The sequence below is a fragment of the Oncorhynchus tshawytscha genome, unplaced genomic scaffold, assembly GCF_018296145.1.
Source record: "Oncorhynchus tshawytscha isolate Ot180627B unplaced genomic scaffold, Otsh_v2.0 Un_contig_3335_pilon_pilon, whole genome shotgun sequence".
Taxonomy (NCBI): domain Eukaryota; kingdom Metazoa; phylum Chordata; class Actinopteri; order Salmoniformes; family Salmonidae; genus Oncorhynchus; species Oncorhynchus tshawytscha.
In genome coordinates, this window is record NW_024609791.1 from 330,436 (window position 1) to 345,000 (window position 14,565).

General features: G+C 47.3%; 1 protein-coding gene across 1 annotated transcript in view; it reads left to right on the forward strand.

The window, feature by feature from the left end:
• Positions 1-1,667: 1,667 nt before the first annotated feature.
• LOC112263931 (OTU domain-containing protein 7A-like) overlaps positions 1,668-14,565 on the forward strand; it is a 76,142-nt gene continuing 63,244 nt past the window's right edge. Inside the window, 1 exon segment of the mRNA XM_042318126.1 lies at positions 1,668-1,802. Within this exon segment, the coding sequence (XP_042174060.1) occupies positions 1,718-1,802 (85 nt within the window). The 5' untranslated portion in view covers positions 1,668-1,717.

Consider the following 14,565-nt stretch of genomic DNA (forward strand, 5'->3'; position numbering starts at 1 on the left):
TACTACTCTACACTACACTACTACACTACACTACTCTACACTACTCTACACTACACTACTCTACTCTACACTACTCTAGTCTACACTACTCTACACTACACTACACTACCATACTCTACACTACACTACACTACACTACTACACACTTCTCTACACTACTCTACTCTACTCTACACTACACTACACTACCATACTCTACACTACTACACACTTCTCTACACTACTCTACTCTACACTACTCTACACTACTCTACTCTACACTACACTATACTACTCTACACTACACTACACTACACTACTCTACACTACTCTACACTACCATACTCTACACTACACTACTACACACTTCTCTACACTACTCTACTCTACACTACTCTAGACTACACTACTCTACACTACACTACTCTACACTACTCTACACTACTCTACTCTACACTACACTACTCTACACTACTACACTACACTACTCTACACTACTCTACACTACACTACACTACTCTACACTACTCTACTCTACTCTACACACTACACTACTCTACAACTACACTACACTACTCTACACTACTCTACTCTACTACTCTACACTACTCTACACTACACTACACTACTCTACTACTACACTACACTACACTACACTACTACACTACTCTACACTACTCTACACTACTCTACACTACACTACTCTACACTACTACTCTACACTACACTCTACTCTACTACTACTCTACTCTACTCTCTACTCTACACTACACTACTCTACTCTACTCTAGTCTACACTACACTACACTACACTACACTACACTACTCTACACTACTCTACTCTACTCTACTCTACACTACTCTACACTACTCTACTACTCTACACTACTCTACTCTACACTACACTACTCTACACTACTCTACTCTACACTACTCTACTCTACACTACACTACTCTACACTACTCTACTCTACACTACTCTACTCTACACTACTCTACACTACACTACTCTACTCTACACTACTCTACACTACTCTACTCTACACTACACTACTCTACACTACACTACACTACTCTAACTGCACTATACTACACTACACTACACTCCAACCCACTCATAAATACAAACTTACTGTGTGGAGGCAACCATGCACGTGCAGCTGTACACACACGCACGTTCAAGTCCAACTTATTCTCCGAGGCGCAGTGTGATGTCCCCTGGAATATGACAGGCTACTGTGATGTTGGGACACTTTGGTTAGTTCACACTGCCTTCGCAAAGCTACAAGTATGAACTCATCAAACTGGTTGTGTGTGTGTGTGTGTGTCTGTGTGTGTGTCTGTGTGTGTGTGTGTGTCTGTGTGTCTGTGTGTATGTGTGTGTGTGTCGTGTCTGTGTCTGTGTGTGTGTGTGTGTCTGTGTGTGTGTGTCTGTGTGTGTGTCTGTGTGTGTGTGTCTGTGTGTGTGTCTGTGTGTGTCTGTGTGTGTGTCTGTGTGTGTGTGTGTCTGTGTGTGTGTGTGTGTGTCTGTGTGTGTCTGTGTGTGTGTGTGTGTGCGTGTGTGTGTGTGTGTGTGCGTGTGTGTCTGTGTGTGTGTGTGTCTGTGTGTGTGTGTGTCTGTGTGTGTGTGTCTGTGTGTGTGTGTGTGTGTGTGTCCTCGTGTTCCCAGATGACAGTGTGAAGGCTGGCGTCCACTAAGGTGACCGTAGCGGCCTGGGCAGCCCATCCACATGATCACATGACTCTGGACATGGACGCCGTCCTGTCGGACTTCGTCAGGTCCACTGGGGCGGAGCCTGGGCTGGCCAGAGATCTGCTGGAAGGTAAGACCAGAACCGGGCTGGGTTAGGTAGGACTGGGCTGGGTTAGATAGGACTGGGTTAGGTACGGCTGGGTTAGGTAGGTCTGGGTTAGGTAGGACTGGGTTAGATAGGACTGGGTTAGATAGGACTGGGTTAGATAGGACTGGACTGGGTTAGGTAGGGTCTGGGTTAGGTAGGACTGGGTTAGATAGGACTGGGTTAGGTACGGCTGGGTTAGGTAGGACTGGGTTAGGTAGGACTGGGTTAGATAGGACTGGACTGGGTTAGACAGGGCTGGGTGAGGTAGGACTGGGCTGGGTTAGATGGGACTGGGTTAGGTACGGCTGGGTTAGACTGGGTTAGGTTAGATAGGACTGGGTTAGGTAGGGCTGGGTTAGGTTAGATAGGACTGGGTTAGGTAGGGCTGGGTTAGGTACGGCTGGGTTAGACTGGGTTAGGTAGGACTGGGTTAGATAGGACTGGGTTAGATAGGACTGGACTGGGTTAGACAGGGCTGGGTGAGGTAGGACTGGACTTGGTAAGGTAGAACCAGGTTAGGTAGGACTGGGTTAGAAAGGGCTTGGTGAGGTAGGACTGGGTTAGGTACAGCTGGGTTAGATAGGACTGGACTGGGTAAGGTAGAAGTGGTTTAGATAGGACAAGGTTCGGTAGGACTGGGTTAGACAGGACTAGACTGGGTAAGGTAGAACTGGGTTAGATAGGACTGAACTGGGTTAGACAGGACTGGATTTAGAGGGTTAGGACTGGACTGGGTTAAACAGGACCGGGTTAGATAGGACTGGGCTGGGTAGGACTGGACTGGGTTAGATAGGACTGGGTAGGTCATAGTATCAGGGTTAGGGAGGACTGGGTGGGACATAGTATCAGGGTTAGGGAGGACTGGGTGGGGACATAGTATCAGGGTTAGGGAGGACTGGACTGGGTGGGACATAGTATCAGGGTTAGATAGGACTGGGTGGGACATAGTATCAGGGTTAGATAGGACTGGGTGGGACATAGTATCAGGGTTAGATAGGACTGGGTGGGACATAGTATCAGGTTTAGGGAGGACTGGGTGGGGACATAGTATCAGGGTTAGGGAGGACTGGACTGGGACATAGTATCAGTGTTAGGGAGGACTGGGTGGGGACATAGTATCAGGGTTAGGGAGGACTGGGTAGGACATAGTATCAGGGTTAGGGAGGACTGGGTAGGACATGGTATCAGGGTTAGATAGGACTGGGTGGGACATAGTATCAGGGTTAGATAGGACTGGGTGGGACATAGTATCAGGTTTAGGGAGGACTGGGTGGGGACATAGTATCAGGGTTAGGGAGGACTGGACTGGGACATAGTATCAGGTTAGGGAGGACTGGGGGATCAGGGTTAGGGAGGACTGGGTGGACATAGTATCAGGGTTAGGGAGGACTGGGTAGGACTCAGGGTTAGATAGGACTGGGTGGGACATAGTATCAGGGTTAGGGAGGACTGGACTGGGTGGGACATAGTATCAGGGTTAGGGAGGACTGGACTGGGTGGGACATAGTATCAGGGTTAGGGAGGACTGGACTGGGTGGGACATAGTATCAGGGTTAGGGAGGACTGGGTAGGACATAGTATCAGGGTTGGGGTACATTTTTGTTTCAGTCCAGTAATTGCTGTGCCTGGTTAGTAGCAGGGCAGAATATGATCACACTCAATATGTTTCATCTTCCTGCTGTTTAGTCCAATACTAAACTAGATGTCCTCATCCATGTCAGAGACGGAGAACATTACAGATTTTACCGACAGTCAGGTGCACTCCTCTGTTTCCTATGTCCTAGAGATGTTTCCTACTGTCAGGTCCCTTCCTCTGTTTCCTGTGTCCTAGAGATGTTTCCTTCAGGAAGGTCCCCTCTGTTTCCTGTAGCTTTTACCTACTGTCAGGTCTCCTCATCTGTTTCCTGTTTCCTGAAGCTTTTACCTACAGGAAGGTCCCCTCTGTTTCCTGTTTCCTATAGATTTTACCTACAGGAAAGTCCTCTCCTCTGTTTCCTATGTCCTAGAGATGTTTCCTACAGTCAGGCCTCCTCCTCTGTTTCCTGTTTCCTGAAGCTTTTACCTACAGGAAGGTCCCCTCTGTTTCCTGTTTCCTATAGATTTTACCTACAGGAAAGTCCTCTCCTCTGTTTCCTATGTCCTAGAGATGTTTCCTACAGTCAGGCCTCCTCCTCTGTTTCCTGTGTCCTATAGATTTTACCTACAGGAAGGTACACCTCCTCTGTTTCCTGTCGTGGAGTAGACTCAGTGGTTACTGTGAGGTTACTACAGTAGCTCTCCGGTCCATGTCTCTTCCACCTACATAGACATTGTGATGCGGTAGCCCTGTAGGTTTTAAACATGTGAAACAGAGATCGGCAGTAGCAGGAAAAAGAAAAGAAATGTCCTGTAGGAAAATGTCATATTTTCTTATCTTAGTCTCTTTCTGACGGCCTTCCTGACCCGAATCGTTGTCTGTCACCTCAACGAACAGAACCAGGACGTGATGCGGACGGACATCATTTCAGGGAACAGTTCATGTCACGACGACCATGAACTCATTAACTCATTAAAGTCATAAAGCAAGACGCTGTATTTGGTGAGGAAACACATACGGACAGAACAGGCTAGCTGGCAGATGAAGAGGAGCCTTGTCTCATTCTGGCTTCAATCCATCTTCATCATCCCTCTCTCTTTGATCAGACATCACTTTTTCATTAGAGCTGAGACAGAGAGAGAGAGAAAATACCCTTAAATTGAAATTAGAGAGAGAGAGAGAGAGAGAGAGAGAGAGAGAGAGAGAGAGAGAGAGATATATATATATATATATATGCTGGCAGGGAGGGAGGGAGTGAGTGAGAGGGTGGAGGGAGGGAAATAAGGAATGAGAGAGAGTTAAAGAGAAAGATAGGAGAGGGATACCCCATAATGAAGTGACAATACCCCATAGTGACATAGTGACAATACCCATAGTGACAATACCCCATAATAGTGACAATACCCCCATGACAATACCCCAATGACAATACCCCATAATGACAATACCCCATAGTGACAATACCCCATAGTGACAATACCCCATAGTGACAATACCCCATAATGACAATACCCCATAATGACAATACCCCATAATGACAATACCCCATAATGACAATACCCCATAGTGAAAACATGTGTGTTAAGTGTTCACTCAATAAGACATGACCGTGTGTGTGTGAGTTAACTGTTCTCACTGAGGCAAGGGACTGTCCTAGTTAGCAGCTCAACATATGAAATGACATCACCAGCTAACTCACATCTCCCTGTGTGTGCGTGGGTGCGGTGCTGTGTGAAGTCTTACAGACATGTACAACCTGGACTCAGAGGTAAATGTAACATAGTACACTTAAATCTGTGACTCCCAAATTACTATGATATGTTACGAAACGTATATGGCATGTGCAGTATTCATTTGGGGATGCCCGTAATCCAATGATAAGATAAGAGTCGAATTACAATTAAAGTTGTCCGTGATGCGATTTGAATACGCAACTTTTGGGTTGCTAGACGTTTTGGGATGCTAGACGATTTTTAGCTGGGGATACAGCAGGGACATGTAGTTTTTGAGGCCGGGCTGGCATGCAGGGATACAGCAGGGACGTGTAGTTTTTGAGGCCGGGCTGGCATGCAGGGATACAGCAGGGACATGTAGTTTTTGAGGCCGGGCTGGCATGCAGGGATACAGCAGGGACGTTTCGTTTTTGAGGCCGGGCTGGCATGCAGGGATACAGCAGGGACGTTTAGTTTTTGAGGCCGGGCTGGCATGCAGGGATACAGCAGGGACATGTAGTTTTTGAGGCCGGGCTGGCATGCAGGGATACAGCAGGGACATGTAGTTTTTGAGGCCGGGCTGGCATGCAGGGATACAGCAGGGACATGTAGTTTTTGAGGCCGGGCTGGCATGCAGGGATACAGCAGGGACATGTAGTTTTTGAGGCCGGGCTGGCATGCAGGGATACAGCAGGGACATGTAGTTTTGAGGCCGGGCTGGCATGCAGGGATACAGCAGGGACATGTAGTTTTGAGGCCGGGCTGGCATGCAGGGATACAGCAGGGACGTTTCGTTTTTGAGGCCGGGCTGGCATGCAGGGATACAGCAGGGACGTTTGTAGTTTTTGAGGCCGGGCTGGCATGCAGGGATACAGCAGGGACGTTTAGTTTTTGAGGCCGGGCTGGCATGCAGGGATACAGCAGGGACATGTAGTTTTTGAGGCCGGGCTGGCATGCAGGGATACAGCAGGGACATGTAGTTTTTGAGGCCGGGCTGGCATGCAGGGATACAGCAGGGACGTTTCGTTTTTGAGGCCGGGGGCATGCAGGGATACAGCAGGGACGTTTCGTTTTTGAGGCCGGGCTGGCATGCAGGGATACAGCAGGGACATGTAGTTTTTGAGGCCGGGCTGGCATGCAGGGATACAGCAGGGACATGTAGTTTTTGAGGCCGGGCTGGCATGCAGGGATACAGCAGGGACATGTAGTTTTTGAGGCCGGGCTGGCATGCAGGGATACAGCAGGGACATGTAGTTTTTGAGGCCGGGCTGGCATGCAGGGATACAGCAGGGACATTCAGTTTTTGAGGCCGGGCTGGCATGCAGGGATACAGCAGGGACATGTAGTTTTTGAGGCCGGGCTGGCATGCAGGGATACAGCAGGGACATGTAGTTTTTGAGGCCGGGCTGGCATGCAGGGATACAGCAGGGACATGTAGTTTTTGAGGCCGGGCTGGCATGCAGGGATACAGCAGGGACATGTAGTTTTTGAGGCCGGGCTGGCATGCAGGGATACAGCAGGGACGTTTCGTTTTTGAGGCCGGGCTGGCATGCAGGGATACAGCAGGGACGTTTCGTTTTGAGGCCGGGCTGGCATGCAGGGATACAGCAGGGACATGTAGTTTTTGAGGCCGGGCTGGCATGCATGGATACAGCAGGGACATGTAGTTTTTGAGGCCGGGCTGGCATGCAGGGATACAGCAGGGACATGTAGTTTTTGAGGCCGGGCTGGCATGCAGGGATACAGCAGGGACGTTTCGTTTTTGAGGCCGGGCTGGCGATATGTTACATTTGTTATGGTTTCATAAGATAGAAAAGGTTACTTAAGCCAAAAAACGAAAGGAGGGAGGTTGGTCAATGAAGATGGGTAGCAGCATAACGCGAACGTCTAGCAACCCAAAACGTCTAGCAAAACGTCTAGCAACCCAAAGGTTGGTTATTCAAATCGCATCACGGACAACTTTAATTGTAATTCATCTCTAGACCAGCACCTCTCTGATCTACCATACTGAACCTAGACCAGCACCTCTCTGATCTACCATACTGAACCTAGACCAGCACCTCTCTGATCTACCATACTGAACCTAGACCGCCACCTCTCTGATCTTCCATACTGAACCTAGACCAGCACCTCTCTGATCTACCATACTGAACCTAGACCAGCACCTCTCTGATCTACCATACTGAACCTAGACCAGCACCTCTCTGATCTACCATACTGAACCTAGACCAGCACCTCTCTGATCTACCATACTGAACCTAGACCAGCACCTCTCTGATCTACCATACTGAACCTAGACCAGCACCTCTCTGATCTACCATACTGAACCTAGACCACCACCTCTCTGATCTACCATACTGAACCTAGACCAGCACCTCTCTGATCTACCATACTGAACCTAGACCAGCACCTCTCCTCCTCCTCCTCCTCTTCTATCTCATTCTCTCTCTCCCTTTCTCAATATCTCTCCCCATCTCTCTCTCTCTCTGGTCTCTCTCTCTCTCTCTCTCTCTCTCTCTCTCTAGTCTCTCTCTCTCTCTCTCTCTCTCTCTCTCTCTCTCTCTCTCTCTCTCTCTCTCTCCCTCCCTCCCTCCCCCTCCCTCCCTCCCTCCCTCCCTCCCTCCCTCCCTCCCTCCCTCCCTCCCTCCCTCCCTCCCTCCCCCTCCCTCTCTCTCCCCCTCCATCCCTCCCTCTCTCCCTATATCTCTATCCCCTCTCTCTCTCTCTCTCTGTCTCTCTCTTTCCCTGTCTCTCTCTCTCTCCCCCTCTATCCCCCTCTCTCTCCCTCTCCCCTACTCTCTCTCTCTCCCTCTCTCTCTCTCCCTCTCCCCCACTCCCCTACTCTCTCTCTCTCAGGGATACCCCTCTCCCTCTCCCCCCCCCCCCCCCTCCCATGTCTTCCCCCTCTCTCTCTCTCTCTCTCTCTCTCTCTCTCTCTGTGTCTCCACTCCAGTTCGTTCTTAGTTTAACTTATACAGAGGAGGATGATGTGCGTAGGTAGAGGGGCGGGTCCTGATTACACACATACTCACACATACACACACATACATATACACACACATACACACACATATACACACACATACACACACATACACACACACACACCTCTCAGAGTCATGAAGCCGGAGGAAGCTGCCAGTCAAGACACACCCCAGCCAAGGACACTCTGTGGTGACCATGGCAACCACTGCTGCTCCAGATTTAGAGAGAGAGAGAGAGAGAGAGGACGGAGGGAGGGAGGAGGGAGGGGAGGGACAGGGAGGGAGAGGAGGGGAGGGAGGGAGGGAGGGAGGGAGGGAGGGGGAGGGAGGGAGGGGAGGGAGGGAGGGAGGGAGAGAGGGAGGGAGGGAGGAGGGAGGGAGGGAGGGATACAGAGGACAGATGAGAGGACAGATGAGACAGACAGACAGCTGGAGAGAGATTTACAGAGGGAGAGAGGAGGGAGGGAGGGAGGGAGGGAGGGAGGGAGACACAGAGGAGACAGGGAGGGAGGGAGGGGGAGAGGGAGGGAGGGAGGGAGGGAGGGAGGAGGGAGGTAGAGGACAGATGAGACAGACAGACAGAGAGAGACAGACAGACAGAGGGGGAGGGAGGTAAGGGAGGTAAAGACAGATAGACAGACAGGAGGAGAGAGAGAGGGAGGTAGGTAGGTAGGACAGCAGGGACAGATGAGACAGACAGGGAGAGAGAGGGGAGGGAGGGAGGTAGGAGAGGCCGGGGACAGAGAGAGACAGAGAGAGAGAGAGAGAGGAAAAAATTGATGGCCGGGAGGGACAGAGAGACAGACAGAGGGAGACAGACAGAGGGAGGAGGTAGGGAGGGAGAGAGAGGAGACAGAGAGAGAGAGAGGGGAGGGAGAGGGGGAGAGAGGGAAATTTATGAGGCATGAGGGACAGCAGGGAAGGGACAGGGAGAGAAACAGGGAGGGAGGGAGGGAGGGAGGAGGGAGGAGAGACAGAGAGACAGACAGAGAGAGAGAGATTGATGTTAAGGGATAGACAGAGATAAAGGAAGACAGGGAGACAAAGAGATTGACGTTAAGGGAGAGGAGAGGGAACAGAGAGAGAGAGGAGAGAGAGGGGAGAGAGAGAGAGAGAGAGAGGGAGAGAGAGAGAGAGAGAGAGAGAGAGAGAGAGAAATTGATGTTAAGGGAGAGAGAGAAACAGAGGGAGAGAGGGAGGGAGACAGAGAGGGAGAGAGAGAGAGAGAGAGAGGAGAGAGAGAGAGAGAGAAATTGATGTTAAGGGATAGAGAGAGAAACAGAGGGAGACAAACAGAGGGAGAGAGGGAGGGAGGGAGAGAGAGAGAGGGAGAGAGAGAGAGAGAGAAATTGATGTTAAGGGATAGAGAGAGAAACAGAGGGATTTTCGTCAGTCGAATGCATCATAATCTTATCAGTTGACTTGATTAAACATCTGGCCATGAGGCGTAGCGAGGAAAATGTTTCCAGCAGTTCGACACGTTTGACCACGGGGTGGAGAGAAGATTTAGCAAATTGTATAACTCATTTCATGTAATGCAACACATTTTGTTGAGTTACATGTTTGCTGTGTTTCATGTGATTATCTGAGTTCGAGTGACTAACAAAATCAACAGGGGCTCCGCGGTCGGTAATTCATCCATGATTACTACAAGTCAGTGAGTGACTAACAAAATCAACAGGGGGCTCCGCGGTCGGTAATTCATCCATGATTACTACAAGTCAGTGAGTGACTAACAAAATCAACAGGGGGCTCCGCGGTCGGTAATTCATCCATGATTACTACAAGTCAGTGAGTGACTAACAAAATCAACAGGGGGCTCCGCGGTTGGTAATTCATCCATGATTACTACAAGTCAGTGAGTGACTAACAAAATCAACAGGGGGCTCCGCGGTCGGTAATTCATCCATGATTACTACAAGTCAGTGAGTGACTAACAAAATCAACAGGGGGCTCCGACTGTCGGTAATTCATCCATGATTACTACAAGTCAGTGAGTGACTAACAAAATCAACAGGGGGCTCCTGGTCGGTAATTCATCCATGATTACTACAAGTCAGTGAGTGACTAACAAAATCAACAGGGGGCTCCGCGGTCGGTAATTCATCCATGATTACTACAAGTCAGTGAGTGACTAACAAAATCAACAGGGGGCTCCGCGGTCGGTAATTCATCCATGATTACTACAAGTCAGTGAGTGACTAACAAAATCAACAGGGGGCTCCGCGGTCGGTAATTCATCCATGATTACTACAAGTCAGTGAGTGACTAACAAAATCAACAGGGGGCTCCGCGGTCGGTAATTCATCCATGATTACTACAAGTCAGTGAGTGACTAACAAAATCAACGGGGGGGCCCCCGCGGTCAGTAATTCATCCAGTGAGTGACTGTCAGTGAGTGACTGTCAGTGAGTGACTGTCAGTGACTGACATAATGACATAATGAGGAAAACTGCTGGGGGCTCCTGAGTGGTGCAGCGGTCTAAGGCACTACAGATCCTGGTTTGATTCCAGGCTGTATCACAGCGGTCTAAGGCACTACAGATCCTGGTTCGATTCCAGGCTGTATCACAGCGGTCTAAGGCACTACAGATCCTGGTTCGATCCCAGGCTGTATCACAGCGGTCTAAGGCACTGCATCTCAGTAATTAGAGGCGTCACTACAGATCCTGGTTCGATCCCAGGCAGTATCACAGCGGTCTAAGGCACTGCATCTCAGTAATTAGAGGCGTCACTACAGATCCTGGTTCGATCCCAGGCTGTATCACAGCGGTCTAAGGCACTACAGATCCTGGTTCGATTCCAGGCTGTATCACAGCGGTCTAAGGCACTGCATCTCAGTAATTAGAGGCGTCACTACAGACATCCTGGTTCGATTCCAGGCTGTATCACAACCGCTGTGATTGGGAGTCCCATAGTGCGGCACACAATTGGCCCAGCGTCTCACCTCTAGGTGTCACTGAGAAACAATGACAAGCTTCTAATTGAAGACGCTAAACACTTATCCGCAGAGTAGAGCGTGTCTCTAAGAGATAAACACTTATCCGCAGAGTAGAGTGTGTCATTTAGAGATAAACACTTATCCGCAGAGTAGAGCGTGTCTCTTAGAGATAAACACTTATCCGCAGAGTAGAGTGTGTCATTTAGAGATAAACACTTATTCACAGAGTAGAGCGTGTCATTTAGAGATAAACACTTATTCACAGAGTAGAGCGTGTCTCTTAGAGATAAACACTTATCCGCAGAGTAGAGTGTGTCTCTTAGAGATAAACACTTATTCACAGAGTAGAGCGTGTCTCTTAGAGATAAACACTTATTCACAAAGTAGAGCGTGTTTCTTAGAGATAAACACTTATCCGCAGAGTAGAGTGTGTCATTTAGAGATAAACACTTATTCACAAAGTAGAGCATGTCATTTGCATCCGCAGCAGATTGTGTCGTCCTTATGCATCGGTGCACAGTCACATGCAAAAACCAAGCTGTGGGTTCTCTGAGTGGGCGATTGGACAGGCAGCACTTTGTTAACCTTAATCCTGGAGAGCTTGAAGGAAAATATTGTGCGATAGATATTTAGATAGCTAGTAGTTTGTATATAGTTAATTAGTTAGTCCATACATTACATGAACTATCCACCAGCAATACAAAACTCCTTCATTCTGTATTGATCAAGAGATGGGACTACATTCTGTATTGATATTAGAGAGATGGGACTACATTCTGTATTGATAGAGAGATGGGACTAAATTCTGTATTGATAGAGAGATGGGACTACATTCTGTATTGATATTAGAGAGATGGGACTACATTCTGTATTGATAGAGAGATGGGACTAAATTCTGTATTGATAGAGAGATGGGACTACATTCTGTGTTGATAGAGAGATGGGACTACATTCTGTGTTGATAGAGAGATGGGACTACATTCTGTATTGATAGAGAGATGGGACTACATTCTGTATTGATAGAGAGAGGGGACTACATTCTGTATTGATAGAGAGATGGGACTACATTCTGTATTGATAGAGAGATGGGACTACATTCTGTATTGATAGAGAGATGGGACTACATTCTGTATTGATAGAGAGATGGGACTACATTCTGTATTGATAGAGAGATGGGACTACATTCTGTATTAATATTAGAGAGATGGGACTACATTCTGTATTAATATTAGAGAGATGGGACTACATTCTGTATTGATAGAGAGATGGGACTACATTCTGTATTGATAGAGAGAGGGGACTACATTCTGTATTGATAGAGAGATTGGACTACATTCTGTATTGATAGAGAGAGGGGACTACATTCTGTGTTGATAGAGAGATGGGACTACATTCTGTATTGATAGAGAGATGGGACTACATTCTGTATTGACAGAGAGAGGGGACTACATTCTGTATTGATAGAGAGAGGGGACTACATTCTGTGTTGATAGAGAGAGGGGACTACATTCTGTATTGATGGAGAGATGGGACTACATTCTGTGTTGATAGAGAGAGGGACTACATTCTGTGTTGATAGAGAGAGAGTGGGGACTACATTCTGTATTGATCCGCAGAGATGGGACTACATTCTGTATTGATTAGAGAGATGGGACTACATTCTGTGTTGATAGAGAGATGGGACTACATTCTGTGTTGATTGAGCGAGGGGACTACATTCTGTGTTGATAGAGAGATGGGACTACATTCTGTGTTGATAGAGAGATGGGACTACATTCTGTGTAGATAGAGAGATGGGACTACATTCTGTGTAGATAGAGAGATGGGACTACATTCTGTATTGATAGAGAGATGGGACTACATTCTGTATTGATAGAGAGATGGGACTACATTCTGTATTGATAGAGAGATGGGACTACATTCTGTATTGATAGAGAGATGGGACTACATTCTGTATTGATAGAGAGATGGGACTACATTCTGTATTGATAGAGAGATGGGACTACATTCTGTATTGATAGAGAGATGGGACTACATTCTGTATTGATAGAGAGATGGGACTACATTCTGTATTGATAGAGAGAGGGGACTACATTCTGTATTGATAGAGAGAGGGGACTACATTCTGTGTTGATAGAGAGAGGGGACTACATTCTGTATTGATAGAGAGATGGGACTACATTCTGTATTGATAGAGAGATGGGACTACATTCTGTATTGATAGAGGATGGGACTACATTCTGTATTGATATTCTGTATTGATAGAGATGGGACTACATTCTGTATTGATAGAGAGATGGGACTACATTCTGTATTGATAGAGAGATGGGACTACATTCTGTATTGATAGAGAGATGGGACTACATTCTGTATTGATAGAGAGATGGGACTACATTCTGTATTGATATTAGAGAGATGGGACTACATTCTGTATTGATAGAGAGATGGGACTACATTCTGTATTGATAGAGAGATGGGACTACATTCTGTATTGATAGAGAGATGGGACTACATTCTGTGTTGATAGAGAGATGGGACTACATTCTGTGTTGATAGAGAGATGGGACTACATTCTGTATTGATAGAGAGATGGGACTACATTCTGTGTTGATAGAGAGATGGGACTACATTCTGTATTGATAGAGAGATGGGACTACATTCTGTATTGATAGAGAGATGGGACTACATTCTGTATTGATAGAGAGATGGGACTACATTCTGTATTGATAGAGAGATGGGACTACATTCTGTATTGATAGAGAGATGGGACTACATTCTGTATTGATAGAGAGATGGGACTACATTCTGTATTGATAGAGAGAGGGGACTACATTCTGTATTGATAGAGAGATGGGACTACATTATGTGTTGATAGAGAGATGGGACTACATTCTGTATTGATATTAGAGAGATGGGACTACATTCTGTGTTGATAGAGAGATGGGACTACATTCTGTATTGATAGAGAGATGGGACTACATTCTGTGTTGATAGAGAGAGGGGACTACATTCTGTGTTGATAGAGAGATGGGACTACATTCTGTGTTGATAGAGAGATGGGACTACATTCTGTGTAGATAGAGAGATGGGACTACATTCTGTGTAGATAGAGAGATGGGACTACATTCTGTATTGATAGAGAGAGGGGACTACATTCTGTATTGATGGAGAGATGGGACTACGTTTTGTGTTGATAGAGAGATGGGACTACATTCTGTATTGATAGAGAGATGGGACTACATTCTGTATTGATAGAGAGAGGGGACTACATTCTGTATTGATAGAGAGATGGGACTACATTCTGTGTTGATAGAGAGATGGGACTACATTCTGTATAGATAGAGAGATGGGACTACATTCTGTAGTGATATTAGAGAGATGGGACTACATTCTGTATTGATAGAGAGATGGGACTACATTCTGTATTGATAGAGAGAGGGGACTACATTCTGTGTTGATAGAGAGATGGGACTACATTCTGTATTGATAGAGAGATGGGACTACATTATGTGTTGATAGAGAGAGGGGACTA